We start from the raw sequence: 15,900 nt of genomic DNA on the forward strand, positions 1-15,900 counted from the left end.
ATATACAGCCATTACACACAGCTACATTCAATTAGCATGATTTGTGTATACAAACAGAAGACTAGAGAAGACAGACTGAAATGCTTGTTTCATGCAAATTCACATATTTATCACTTAAGCATTGAGAAAAGGACACTTAGCAGTAATTGTTAAAAGAATCAAGAATTTGAAACATTGGATTTTTATTTTGGAGAAATTTTTATCAATAACTTTCACGGAAAAAACTAATTTCTACTAGATACAGTATGAAAGGGATAGAATAATTTCCTATTTTTATCTTTTATGAACAAAACATGAACATGAAGATTAAATGAATTTTCAATGTAAAAAAAATCGGGAAAACCTAGTATAGGAATGTTGATCAGGGTGTTTAACAAATTGAAACAATAACAGTTGACCTGTAATGAATGTTTCTGACTGTAAAGTAACCAACTTCAGTGCCAGTGTAGTTGATTATAAAACAAAACAGAAATTGCACATGAAATAATTTACATTTTGAAATAATACATATGTATATATTTACACAAAAAGCATTTTGATATTTTGCACAACATTTAATAGACGAGGGCAAAGCATTAAGATAACCAAGTAAGTGAAACTTGTAGGTGCGGTTTGGTTTATACAACAGGACAGTCCTCAAGGCAAGTCTTGCATGGATTTGTCACAAAAAAATGTGAATACTAATGATCATGATTTCTATAATGTCTATAACAGAAAGCTGCTTTAAAATCAGACATTAAAACTGGTTATACCAATTAAAATCAAGACTTTAATAAACGAACTTATCAACACCAACTATGACCGTCAAAAGAACAATTAGAGAATTATTTTATCGTATTTAAAGGATGTGATTAATTAAAAGGACCATGAGTAAAATATACAAACAAATTGAACAACATTGTACAAGAAATCTCATCAAATATCATTGGTCTGCATTTCAAAGGCACATGATAAATGTCCTTATATCATTTATTTGATAATAACATACTGTACAATATAGTTACAGGTTTGCGTACAAATGTGTGCAAAAGACGGTAACAAAAGTAACAATGCAATATACTAGTAGTATTAGTTAAAACTCCTTATGGAACAAAGTCACACATAGGATCTATAGAGATGGTTGTAAAATTCAACATGGGTGTGGATACTCGGTCTTTTCATAAAGAATATAGTATCTGTTTACCAAGTTTGGGGAATGTAAATGAAATAGCAAGCTTGAAAAACTACAAACTTTGATACATTAAAAAAACATCTTACAGCCCTCACTGTATATAAAACATGGGCGAAGACTCAATTTCTCCAATATGGAACACTATGGCTCTCCAAGATACACATGTATGGCAAGTTTGAAAGGAAGTTACAAGTCAGATAATAATGTACTGATTCTAAATCAGGAAGTCAGATGATGGTTTACAGTAATATGTACAATACAACAGGCTTGTATATGAAAACACCGGTATACATTGAGGATGTAGAGTACATGGGTTGTGTTTTGTAACTTCAATTACATTTACTGACCTGTGCAATTCACACTAAGTAGACAAAGTAAAAAAGGGTTGATGAGTTAAATGCAAGCTCTATTTGAATTTATATAACACCAAAACATACAATGATAAAATACATATCAATTAAACTGTTTATATATTTTTGTTTTGATTACATGCTCCAATACATCAAACAAATGATAAAATACATCACCAGGTAGGTGGATTATCATAAAGTTAAAATCATGATGTAGTCTGGAAAATCTGCATTGCGTGGAGATTCTTGATATTATCGGGTTACTGAGTTTATCACTGAGTAGAGCACATTTACAAAATGTACAATATCTTACAGTAGCTATATTACACTATGTAAAGGGTTTTGTTGAGTATATAATATACAAAATTCGTCGCAAAAGATTAATTTCTACAGTCGAAGTCCACGCAGCTTCATCAGAGGTTTCACCAACAATGGCTGCTTTATCTTCGGCTTCTGAGGGAAGATGTCCATTTCACTTTCTCCATTAGGAAATCTGTGAGCATAGATGTCTGGGTAGGTTTTCTGAAACTGTAACAATATCTATGCTTGTAAAAGGTTAATATATTTATATAACATAAACTGGTGGTTACTTCATTGAACAACATCAGAGAGGCCCATCAAATAAAAAGGATTTTCACCTGAGGTTATATATGCCAACATTCTACTGACCAAGCTTTCAGTGTGTTCCATATCAGACAGATTCAATGGTGCAAATTTGTGGAAATCAATTCATGTACATCTGTCAATGACTGAATAATGATGATTTCACTATTAAACTTTGCTTTTTTTAATAGAAAGATTTTCTACACTTCTTTCCTGATGATGCTCTAGACATATAAATCCCCTCTTGATGGAGCCAAATGCAAAATTGATTTCAGACTTGAGTGTTTAGGATTTATCCCAGCAATAATTAAAACAGTTTTAAACTGAATGAAATATAAGTTTATATTGACAACTTGAATACCAATTATCAGTATTCGAAATTATTATTCACTTAAAATTATATGCAAAGCCTAGTAAAGGTATGATGATGGGCAGAATATATTCATCTACAAGGTAAGTAAAACAATTCACAAGTCTCACCTGTTTGAGACGTTTTCGTTTGTCCTTGGCAGCCATTGTCTTGTCCTTGACAATCTCCTCCAGAAGGTCAACAAGCGCTCTCTGGGAATTACTGAGACGCTGAGTCTCATACTGGTCGATGGACACCTGATTGCAATAATGGAATGACGAAGGATCGTCGAATGAATACACAATCTGAAAATGCCAAGAGGTGAAGCAGCCACCCGTGAGGAAAGCCGAAGCCTAGTCGGACAGATCACGCACCCCTGATGGCACAGTAACAAACCAGTCTCCAAATACCATCATCAATGTGGCTAGGTGCAATGTATTGAGCTCTCTGTGTGTTGATGTTGTCTGTATGCTTAAGTTTTCTGTATGTTTCAGTTTTCTGTATGTTTCAGTTTTCTGTATGTTTCAGTTGTCTGTGTATTTAAGTTTTCTGTATGTTTCAGTTTTCTGTATGTTTCAGTTGTCTGTGTATTTAAGTTTTCTGTATGTTTCAGTTGTCTGTATGTGTCAGTTGTCTGTGTATTTAAGTTTTCTGTATGTTTCAGTTTTCTGTATGTTTCAGTTGTCTGTGTATTTAAGTTTTCTGTATGTTTCAGTTGTCTGTATGTTTCAGTTGTCTGTGTATTTAAGTTTTCTGTATGTTTCAGTTTTCTGTATGTTTCAGTTGTCTGTGTATTTAAGTTTTCTGTATGTTTCAGTTTTCTGTATGTTTCAGTTGTCTGTGTATTTAAGTTTTCTGTATGTTTCAGTTTTCTGTATGTGTCAGTTGTCTGTGTATTTAAGTTTTCTGTATGTTTCAGTTTTCTGTATGTTTCAGTTGTCTGTGTATTTAAGTTTTCTGTATGTTTCAGTTTTCTGTATGTTTCAGTTTTCTGTGTATTTAAGTTTTCTGTATGTTTCAGTTTTCTGTATGTTTCAGTTGTCTGTGTATCTAAGTTTTCTGTATGTTTCAGTTGTCCGTATGTGTCAGTTGTCTGTGACATATATGCAGGAGTGAAGATGTTCAGTGATGTGGAACAGACCTTGTACTGACATTGAAGACATATATGCAGGAGTGAAGATGTTCAGTGATGTGGAACAGACCTTGTACTGACATTGATGACATAAATACAGGAGTGAAGATTTTCAGTGATGTGGAACAGACCTTGTACTGACATTGATGACATAAATACAGGAGTGAAGATGTTCAGTGATGTGGAACAGACCTTGTACTGACATTAATGACATAAATACAGGAGTGAAGATGTTCAGTGATGTGGAACAGACCTTGTACTGACATTGATGACATAAATACAGGAGTTAAGATATTTAGTGATGTAGACCTGAACTAGTACTGATATTGGTGCCCTATATACAGAATTACAACATTACATGTAATGTTGACCTTAACTAGTAGTCTCAATGATGTCACATACCAGAGTGAAAACGCTTGGTGATGAAGACTGGTTTGTTTATCTTATGCCAATGTATGGTTGGGCAAATATGCTGTTCAACAAAGGTTTTTTCCATTTTGATAAGTTGACCTCAATATGTACTAGGTATTTGTGGTGACAAGAAAGTACACTGTACACCAAAGTTGTCCATTAAGTTATTTCTTCAGCATCTAAAATTGGGCCTTTGTCTTTGTTTCCTCACAAAAGTACCTGTATTTTTATATAAATTACTTTAGATTTTAAGTCATTAATATGACCAGCACAGGATTGGTTTTGAACTGAAGAGTAATAAAAAAGTGTTTGCAGGAAATTAACTCGTTACAGAAATGTGCAGCTTTATTCAGCTGAAACTAGCCTTACACTTCCAATAAATGTCCTACTTCTCACATATTTGTCCAACTCATCACTGTAGCTGGGTGCTCAAATGATGCCTGCCCGACTCTTTTCTTGTACAGAAACAAACAGAAATGTTTTTAGTAACATTTGTTATCAAAAATAAAATAAAAGTGTAGAATAAGGGATCAGCTGCAGTGTTCAAAACAAAAACAAAGAAACTCAAACGCAAATGCCAATACAACTAAAAGGAAGCTTGGCATAGCTACTGACAAAGTCTAGCAATTTTAGGAGAGGAGAAATTCCAGGCAAAATCCATTTGAGCATGCCCAATCATTTACCAGTAATTAGTAGCAGAGTAGCAGTAGTGGCAGTGTGCAAAGCAGTGACAGTACATAGGTATAAAGATAGAAGATTATGATTTTAATGGTTACATAGTAATATGTATAATATAAATATTGTATACTAGCAAAGCATCAAGTTACCATGGCAACCATTGAGTACAACTATAATGATATGTATTGATTACGACAAGCTATATATACTTGTAACGTTTTCTGTTTATTCAATATTACTGTTTTTTTATTGGTGACGACATGCTTTATATAGATATAATGTTACAATGAATATGACTTTTGTCAGATATTAATGAAGAGGAAACTCCGAACATAGAGATATGATCAAAAAAACAAAAATCTACATCCAGTATTATATACACTGAAGAAATACTCAATCAAATTTCGAATAAACACTTCACTCTATGACAAGAGTTGTGTAAGATTAGTTTAGCTCTAATATTGAAACTGTTTGATGTTAATATGAACAGAAATACATTAATTTCAGAGGATATTGTAGCAAAATAGACTTAAAATTGGACTTGTGAAAATGAACTTTTAAAAAAGTAAACAGACATACATAGCAGAATGAATATATTCTTTACATGGTTATATATATAGATACACTGAGTGGACCTCCAGAAGTCCAGGTTATATATTGGTTATATGTGAGTATATTTTATATAGTTATGTTACAGTATGTACATGCTACCATCCTATGACCATCACACATGCTATACCTGAGCCTTGTTTTTTGAGTCTATTGCCAGCCTTTGCTCCACTGCGTCTTTCAAACCAGCAGGGACAGCCATGATTTCTGCACAGTTATCAACTAAGAAGGAAATGATCTTCATTACCAGAAGATCTTCCATGTCAGCTTCATCCTGACTACACAACACTGAGCGATAAAATGTCTCCATCAGCTGGAAAGTATGAAAAAATATAAATAGTGTTGGACGACAGTGTAAAGTTGTATTTATACAGAAAATGGAGTGATCGTCTCATAATTGTAAACATTATAAACATGAATGTATAGAAAAATGTATGATACACACACAGCACTGTATGATGAGTAGGATCCATTTACCAATCATCACAAATTAACACGAGGTTTTATTGATTCTAACACCTTATTTATCTGACACATAAATCAAAATATTGTATGCAGAGATTCACAAAGAGAAGCCCAAAATACCATACTGTGGTTAACTTTGACTTAATACTCTTAAATGATGCCCACTAAAATAAAATTACTAGCAGATAATATTTGATGTTACCATAGTGATATATATATATTCTGTATTTCCATACATTTTGGCAAATTAAAAAAATGATGAATTAGCACATCCTCAAATATTGCTACTTAAACGATAAACAGAAATTGCTATTAGGATAACCACATTATTGTGCAATACTTGGTGTGAAAAGCTCTAAAGTCTGTAAGTCTACAGTATTTGTTAGAAGACACAAATACTTTGACAAAGCAATGACACTGTATTTACTGTGTAGGGTGCATGTTTATAGTCATCAGAAATTTACCAGTGCCCGTGTAGATTTATTGTCATCTAGTTGGAGTTTTGGGTTTTCTACCATCTTGGACATGAGTTTTATAAGAAGCTGTAGTTTCCGTCTGTTGGCTGGCGGTAGTAACAGACAAACAGTTTGTAGGGCAAGCTTCTTCCTCTCTTTGATATCAGCACTCAAGGAACCTTCAACATATCATTATTAAATATCAAATTTTATGTAAGTGTCTCACACATAACACATTTGATACAAAACAAAAAAACAACATGTTATAACTTTGTATGTTCTGTTCCCCATTGTTAATTTTTTTAACCAAGTAGACTAAAATTTATGGCCACACCTCCCCCCTTGCCTCCCCTACCCTACCAAATTTTCAAGTTAATCGTAGTCAGTAGCATATAATCCCTACAGTTACACTTCTATCATAATTCCATGACAACATTTCATAGATGATGGATGTGATCTAACTATATAAGAGTTTGGTTTAATTTAGACTTCAAACTTTTTGAGCAAACAAAAACGCTGACCACCACTCTCTGCTTCTGCCACTTTCATCAAGGACTATACAAAAATGTTTCTCATTTCTTCATTCCAAATTAATTGTTTACCTTGGTTGTCTACGTCTGACAACTTTGTATACAACGTACATGTATGTTTCAATTTTGATAAATAAACGATAATAGCAAGAACATTATTTACCTGTAGAAGAACGAGTCCTCTTAAGGCTTTTCTGTCCTTTGTGAATCTCTGCATGCATGAGGTCAGACAGACTGAGACTGCGACCAATCAGTGACTCTTTACTCTGAGCTCTATGTGGATGGAATTGCTCCGGGTAAGCAGCCTCTGACGGCAAATTGTCTGGGTCATTACAAGAGGAGTTCATGGATGAGGAGGACTTGATCCTATGCAAAGAGATGTTTGACTTTGACCGATGACACTTGCGTAGTAATTTTGTAGCACCATCTAGCACTGGTTGATGTCCGTTAGGGAAGAGTGAGCTGTAGTGAGGTGGAGACCGTGTTGGCACATTACCTTTCCTTACTTTAGGCTCATATCTGTCACTATAGTTACTCAGCTCATTTGCTGACATATTTCCAGAACTTAATGACTGGCACCTACCAGAATCATTACTGACAGGACTCTCTATGGAACAGGCAAAACTTTTACGTCGGTCACTGGTATTCTCTCTACTTTTAGATATAAGTTCACAGCTTGATTTCCGTCGAGCTCTTGTAGATTTTACTTGAGCAAAGTTTATGTTGTAAGTACTTTGACACTTTTCTGCCATTGGTAGTAAATTGTTGAAACTGTCTGACATTTCAAAGTGAGTTTCTAGAGGAGTCTTAGATAGCTCATCTGGACCATTACTGTAACCAAAGTCAGTGGACACGCCATCTTTGTAGTAAACACGGGTAATGGTTCTGTTCTCTGGACCAAAGGCAGTCTCATACTTTGCTACTGGAATGTTTGCTGTTGATTCGCAGCGTCGAAGCCGACCACTCTGAAAACTGTCCTGTACAGCCTGTATAGGAGACAGGTCTAACGTTGAGCGGCTGACCAGACGGGACATGTGAACATGAGCCTCTGGTGTGGATCTGTTGTAGCATTTCCCAGGTTCTCCAACATTTGTTAGATCAAGCATTAAATTTTCTACTGATTCAAAGGAGGTGAGACACTCCGGATTGGTGTCATCTTCATCCTCAGAGCATTGTTCATAGCATGTTCCTTCTGCTGTAACTGTAAAGACAATCAAAGGTCAGTAATACAAATGATTCAAATCTAATATAGTTTTTAAAGTGTTGTCATATCTTTCAAAATTACAGATATATACATTAATAATAGATCTCCTCATTGCTCATGTTTATCCTGTTTTGGATGAGAGGATAAAATTCTGACTTCCTGGAGTCACTTTAACAAAATTCTCTCTGGGTATAGGTCACATGAATATATAATGGATGTGAATCAAAAGATTCCATGTGATTTCATCAACACAAGGTTTAGTCAAACAGCCTTTACATATCAAATTTACCTTGAGATTGATTATTGAGTAAACTTTGAAATAGGTTGTCCTCACTGTGAATAATCACACATACCAACAATATAACAAGCTATAACAATGAGCATGTAATCAGTGTCACTTGTAGCTATACAACATAAGATATACTCACCAAACACATTGGTAACTACTTCATACATCTCGTATGTCATCAAGGGCTCTGACATCCCACAGAAGTAGTCTTTCACCACACGATACACATCACGTTCGAATCCTTGGTATGTTGGTAAGTTTTCGTCTGTTCTTTCTGGCCCTGAAAAAAAATTTATCAATTGTATGTAAGGTGGAATAATGAAAAATCAATTACAAATGAATGTGAATGACATCAAAATTAACAGAAAAGCCTAGCACTTATTTCATAATAATGACAAACTTTAAAACAACTGCTTAATGATCCTCGATACACCAGGGTTTACCATCAATTTCACTCTCTGCCCCATTGAACATGCCATGGCAAAATTGAAGGTTCCATGTGCGACACCTTGTGGACAAGACGAAAAAACTAGTTCGATCCTTTGATGTACATGAAACAATTCTTGAGGTACCTGGTATATTGTAATAGCTTTTAAGTCGTGTGTCGCGCCTTTGTAATCGTTAAGAGGTATGTATCAGTCTGTGATTGGTCAGTTTTTTCTCCTTGAACCAATAAAATAACTTTGCTCATGCCCTGAATTTTGCCATGACATGTTTTCCAGGGGTGCAGGGGTTTGTAACCCCTGGAGTATCAAGGATGTGGTGATTGTAACCCCTGGAGTATCAAGGATGTGGTGATTGTAACCCCTGGAGTATCAAGGATGTGGTGATTGTAACCCCTGGAGTGTAGAGGATGTGGTGATCGCAACCCCTGGAGTGTAGAGGATGTGGTGATCGCAACCCCTGGAGTGTAGAGGATGTGGTGATTGTAACCCCTGGAGTATCAAGGATGTGGTGATTGTAACCCCTGGAGTATCAAGGATGTGGTGATTGTAACCCCTGGAGTGTAGAGGATGTGGTGATTGCAACCACTGGAGTGTAGAGGATGTGGTGACTGTAACCCCTGGAGTATCAAGGATGTGGTGATCGTAACCCCTGGAGTGTAGAGGATGTGGTGATCGTAACCTCTGGAGTGTAGAGGATGTGGTGATCGCAACCTCTGGAGTGTAGAGGATGTGGTGATCGTAACCTCTGGAGTGTAGAGGATGTGGTGATCGTAACCTCTGGAGTGTAGAGGATGTGGTGATCGTAACCTCTGGAGTGTAGAGGATGTGGTGATCGTAACCCCTGGAGTGTAGAGGATGTGGTGATCATAACCCCTGGAGTGTAGAGGATGTGGTGATTCTAGACACTGGAGTATCAAGGATGTGGTGATCGTAACCTCTGGAGTGTAGAGTATGTGGTGATTGTAACCCCTGGAGTGTAGAGGATGTGGTGATTGTAACCTCTGGAGTGTAGAGGATGTGGTGATTCTAGACACTGGAGTATCAAGGATGTGGTGATCGTAACCTCTGGAGTGTAGAGGATGCGGTGATCGTAACCCCTGGAGTGTAGAGGATGTGGTGATTCTAGACACTGGAGTATCAAAGATGTGGTGATCGTAACCTCTGGAGTGTAGAGGATGTGGTGATCGTAACCCCTGGAGTGTAGAGGATGTGGTGATCATAACCCCTGGAGTGTAGAGGATGTGGTGATCGTAACATCTGGAGTGTAGAGGATGTGGTGATCGTAACCTCTGGAGTGTAGAGGATGTGGTGATCATAACCCCTGGAGTGTAGAGGATGTGGTGATCATAACCCCTGGAGTGTAGAGGATGTGGTGATCATAACCCCTGGAGTGTAGAGGATGTGGTGATTCTAGACACTGGAGTATCAAGGATGTGGTAATCGTAACCCCTGGAGTGTAGAGGATGTGGTGATTGTAGAGTATTGAGCATGCTACTAAATAAGTTACTCCAACTGATTTATCAATGTTGTTGACCTGGATACAAGCACAGTAGGAGGAAACTGGAGCCTTTGGAAAAACCTACATTGTTGGGCAGGTGACACCTACCCGTTTTCACATCTGTTCAGTGAATCAAACCTCAGAAACCAAAGGAAATACTTACAGCGTGCCAGACACCTCATCGCAGACATTGCCCAGTGTGGTAATTGATCTGTTGAAATCAGAAAAATGTCTCACAAATAAGTGTTGAAATGTAGCAGTTCTAGTATATTTAAAATGGAAATGAAACAACATTTTTCTTTAGAAAATATATCCCATATGTTCCATATCCTATACTGTCAGTTAAGTCGTTATACACAAATATATTTTGATGTGTCCAGCATAAGAAAGTGTCTTACTTTCTGATATACTGCTGTCAAAGTGACCAATCAAAATATCTGAGTTTTTGATAAAGACAGCAGCCTTGGCAGGTAGAGATTTAACCACACTAAATTGGTAAAAGTATCAACAGGTAAACATTGATGTGAAGATCATTGTTTTCTCATATCTTACCTTTAGGGTCGATGTTGGTCACTATTCCGCTTTTGTTGAGGTAGGTACAGTTATGCATAATATTCTTCCCCAAAACAAAACTACTGTCTAAAATTTCTGATAAATTGTCCAGGTTTAGAACTGACTGTAGCCTATAAAAGAAAACAGATCAAATAAACTTACCAATTATCCAAAATAATCATCAATTATCTTTGTCATCATAAACAGTACAAAGTTTCATTTCTTGTTTCACAAAAAAATGGTCCCTTTTCACAAAAGTACACCACTCTATTCTAATTGCACAGTGCATTTATGAGGAAGAATATAGCTTTAAGTTTACAAGGAAAGGACATATCCCTTACAGAGCCACCAATAAGAAACAGAACAAATGTAAATAGAGACTCGAAAATAAAAGACAAACATACCTCCCCTCGAAAGTGAAATGCAACAAATGTGTAAATTTCAATATACAATAGTCTGTGAAGCATTAGTAACATATATTTTGTACACAAATTTGTTACTATTGAACTATACAGCGACAAAGCAACATGGCTCCTTTACCAGGTGGAATTGTGTGTATGAATGATTGGGTCCTTAATGAACAGTATTATTATAACATGTTTGGTAAAGCTGTAATTATGACACTGATGTATACGTACCTATCTAAAGTCATGTGTTTCCAGGTATCGTGTATGTCAGATGCTGAGAGCTGTTTGGCCACTAGCTGGCAATAAGGTACAGGCTGATTAGGATGTGATACTGGCTTTTCTTCAGCATGTTTCAGATTGGGTAGTGGAGGCTTTGAAGGACATGAAATTCCTTGCTCTTTGGGCAGAGCAGGAACATAAGATGGTGGAAATGTCCCGCGGCATTCTACTGGCTTAACAGGATTTGTTTCCCGATGGCAATCGGTATTCACCAAGTCCTTCCTCTCTGAGAATGGCACACGATTCTTTACTGGAGACATCAATGTGAATCTACATACACAAAAGCAGAGATCTGTGTTAGTTATTTATGGTAACGAACGAATTTATCTTATTCAATATATATATACATCAATATCTTGGCAATATTCAGTTATGTATAATTTCATTAGCAGAGGTCAGGGGGCATGTAAATTATAAATAATGCAACTGTTTAATCCAAATCTGGATAAACCAATGAACATCTACTTAACAGTTAGATTTTTATAGCGATGTTTTGTTATTTTAAAATTATGTTGGATTCAAAACATGCAATTATACATTCCTGAATGTCTGAGTAATATTTAACAAAGATCTACATCTCATAAAAACAAATAATGAGATAATGTTTTGAATAAGTTTTAATGGTGCAGTGTCACCTTGAACACAATGTCAAATTTACAGCCGTTAATACCTTTAAAACACTTCAAGTTTAAACAGATTAATATAGATTTAACCTGTTTGAATATGTTTTAATCATGCAGTGTCACCTTTAACACAATGTAAAATTTACAGTTGTTAATACCTTTAAAACACTTCAAGTGTAAACAGATTAATGTAGACCTAGCCTGTATTTAGAACCAAAAAAAATTAAGATTTAGTTTTACAAATCTCACTTGCAAGAAAAGAGGTAAAATTAGTTATTTTTACCCTGAAAGAGTACTAGTCTCTCCAGAATCTGTATATATAACTATGTGAACTTTAAAAGTCAATTGATGCTCTACTACTCAGCTTTAAAATTTTTCTTATGTCTATGGTACCTGAAGAGTCGGCCATTGTCAGTTGGGTCATGCTTGTTGTGTTTTCCACCTCGGACATCTTCAATCACACGAGCTCTGTGTAGTTTTCGAAATAATTGCAGGGTCTGAAATCTGGTGGAAATATGAAATAAAATATGAATTTAGCTTGTGAATATCAAATTATATCTGAAGTAGGTATCCAGATTTGGTAATTGGGTATTATGTACAATGGGTTGGATAACTATCTCTACCATTCTGTTACGAATTAAATTAAACAATGTTTCATTATAAGTCATGGAATTGTGGTCTCAGCAAGTTTCTGTCAATCAATGTTCTGTTTGGAACACTGACGACAACATGATATTACATAATTTGACTTTACAAGTTAAAGGTAGTTTATACAATGTAGTTCATATGCATTTATACTGGTATAATTTTCATGTTTATCTATTTGTCAAGTTATTGATCTATAAACCAAGAGACGATCAAGCTAAATCCACAAATATTATGATTATCTCATATTTTCAGGACATTGATATAACAGACAATTGTTGTTGGTCTAGGCATTGTATTACTTATTCATTATATATCACTTGTCAACATATTTGTGTTTACTAAATTTGGGTACAATTCAACCATATTTAGTATAAACATTGAAAAGAAAATTAATGACTTGTTTGCTCAATAGGTAACACCTGCATGCAAATTAAGCTATTTACAATCAAAATCAATACAAGTTATTTCTTGATAAACCTCTTCACCAATCAGAGATTAGTACACTTATTGATCTTGCATATAAACTTTCATTTTTTTATACATCATTATAATTATATATCTTTAAGGTGCAATATAAAATCAATATAAGCCACACAATTGTTCACAAATAAACAACTTATATTTTCTCTACCAGCTATTTATCAATTTATTGATAAAGTCATCAATTATTGTTTTATTTGAAAAAAACACATTCCTGTTGAGTTGTATATTATATTTCTACGTTTTACAAAAAATCAGTTTATTATACAAAATATGATGTAACTGCACAATTTTTCTACAAACATAAAATTAAGCAATAAGAATCACAACATATTTAACCATTTAAATTGTTTCAATGAAAGTTAAAAATATATTGGGGCTAATATGTATTCTTTGTCATTTTATTGATTTATTTTTGGTTAGAATTAACTCTTACTGAAATATTTAAGTCAATTTTTGAATTTTAAAAACATACTTATAACATGCAGAACCATAATTTTATACTTATTTATATTTGTTTAAATGTAATCAACTCATACACAATAAAAGCTTGGCAGCAAAGTTGGTCTGTCTATAACCTCAGGCTATTGAAACAAACTTTAATCCAATTTCCTGTACCCTGTAGACATATCATTTGAAATGTAGAAAATGAACGACTTAGTCTGATCTGAGACATGTGATGATTATAATCTGCCTCAATCCTTAAATGGTTAACACCACCTGGGTCTATCTTACCTCAGAGATCACAGATATCTGTTTACCTGACATCAGCTGGTGTTGTGACATGTGTGTAAACAGCTGGTGGTCAGTACTAATTTGACAGTGGACACTAGACAGTTAGTGTGAAGGTAATTGCTATCTAATTGTCAAAAATTAGGGTGAAATTAAACACTGTTAATACTGCCATCAGTGACAGCTTTGATTTCTATTTGTTAAACAAAAAAAAATAATATTCACACACATGAATTTTCATTTAATCATATTACAAAACAAATATGTTGATTAACCTTTTAATATAAAAAAATACACAAAAAATGAACATTTTTTTACAGCTTTGGAATTTTCTCATTAGACAGAATATTAAAATTCATAGTGCTTAAACTTAATTTATATTCATTTGTTCTGACATTGGCCCAACACTAGGAGCAGTATATCTAAAACACTTAAAATGTAATTTTCATATTGGAATGTGTATGTTGTATACATTTATCTGGTCACCCACAAACAGTATGATAAATGTTTCATTGACAAGGGAATACTGATTTCAAATTGAAGCTAGATTTCCTAACTCAAATATATTGTATGTAAGAGTAATATTTCTGAATCAATACTGTTTAAACTAAACATACTCAATCACAACATTTATCAATATGCTGTATATAATAAAAACAATATATATAAACAAGGTATTTACCTTGTGACATCTGAGCCAAAGTTAGGATTTGCACGAAGATATTGATGGAGCCAGTCAATAGATTCATTGGCAGAGAAGCAGGATTCGTATGTCTTCATGTACCTTCTGTGACGTGCTGATGGCATACCTCGGCGGAAGGCAAGTATAACATCATTCCACTAAAATGAACATTTAGAAAAATATATCTACAAGAATAAAAACTAGCCATCAGATGGAATGTCTAGTCACGGACTATAATTGAGATAAGATCTCAGGTATAACATCAATCAGTATAGTGACTGAACAATAAAGGCAGAGACTTGTATTAATGCCTTGGGATTTCTTGAAATGGTTTTATAGCTTCGAGGTACATGTATCGCTTTGATATCACAGAATCAATGATTTGAATGCATACCATTCTGATTATCAAAAGCTTCAACCTCTGTGTGTTGTTAAACTAACAAAATTGGCAAAAATAGTTTTAGTCAATAGATCCCTCAATGCATGACTGTACAACATAAATTAAAACATCAAACAGAATAATAAATGAAATGGTAGTATCAAGATCGATAAAGATCAAGAGAATATATCTCGATAATTGTATATCATATTGATTTACGGAGTGTGTAAATAATATTGTTTGACAAATACATTATAAAGTCATGCAGTGTTATATTAAGTTCAAATAAAAGTAATATCATGTGGGCAGATATAATGTCATGCATAAAAAACATCAACACCAAGTCGAGTGTAAAATTCACCCCTTCATTTATAATCATCAGATCATAAGATCAGCAAAACAATAAAGACAATTCCATAAGATTGGCTTGACCATTGTTCTTGGAAACTAACTTTTAGTTAATCTTCCAGTTATTGTTTAAACATATCGCTGGTCTAGCAAAAGGAATACATTTGCACAGGATGCCGTTTTGTGGCGATATTACGGTAAATTCAACACCGCCATATATTGATTATCGACGAAAAAACTATAAAACAACAGTTTGAGTTTGTTGTTACGTAGTGAGAATCTGTCATGCATTTACAAAGGAATACAAAACTAGATTGAACTGAATAATTTATCACCACGATACAGCTGATTGATCAGTAGCGTGTTTTTTAAAGCTTGCAAGCAGTAGCCATGTAACATCGGCGATGTTGATTAATCAGAATGATTATTTTAAGCCTATCTTTAACTCTAAAACTCACCAGTTTTGTGGCCCTGTATGGACCAGAAGCCGGTACTCCTCTGTCCGTAGAGTAGCCTTCCATCTTTTCGTTGTCTTTGGCACAATCTTGTTTTTTTTTCACATCTTGGTCGAAGCACCTGC

At 34.7% G+C, this 15,900-nt stretch overlaps 1 protein-coding gene across 1 annotated transcript in view; it reads right to left on the bottom strand.

Annotated features, from left to right (window-relative positions):
- Window positions 1-15,841, bottom strand: part of LOC132562884 (uncharacterized) — a 43,430-nt gene extending 27,589 nt beyond the window's left edge. Inside the window, exons 1-11 of the mRNA XM_060227662.1 lie at window positions 15,779-15,841; window positions 14,594-14,751; window positions 12,445-12,555; window positions 11,381-11,698; window positions 10,743-10,873; window positions 10,354-10,401; window positions 8,386-8,526; window positions 6,917-7,954; window positions 6,233-6,402; window positions 5,440-5,616; window positions 1,948-2,049 (exon numbers count right to left, since the gene is read on the bottom strand). Coding sequence (XP_060083645.1) covers window positions 1,948-2,049; window positions 5,440-5,616; window positions 6,233-6,402; window positions 6,917-7,954; window positions 8,386-8,526; window positions 10,354-10,401; window positions 10,743-10,873; window positions 11,381-11,698; window positions 12,445-12,555; window positions 14,594-14,751; window positions 15,779-15,841 — 2,457 coding nt within the window. The remainder of the gene's footprint in view (window positions 1-1,947; window positions 2,050-5,439; window positions 5,617-6,232; window positions 6,403-6,916; window positions 7,955-8,385; window positions 8,527-10,353; window positions 10,402-10,742; window positions 10,874-11,380; window positions 11,699-12,444; window positions 12,556-14,593; window positions 14,752-15,778) is intronic.
- Window positions 15,842-15,900: the final 59 nt, after the last annotated feature.

This window comes from Ylistrum balloti, unplaced genomic scaffold, assembly GCF_031769215.1.
Source record: "Ylistrum balloti isolate Yb309-2 unplaced genomic scaffold, AGI_CSIRO_Ybal_v1 Utg371540, whole genome shotgun sequence".
Taxonomy (NCBI): Eukaryota; Metazoa; Mollusca; class Bivalvia; order Pectinida; family Pectinidae; genus Ylistrum; species Ylistrum balloti.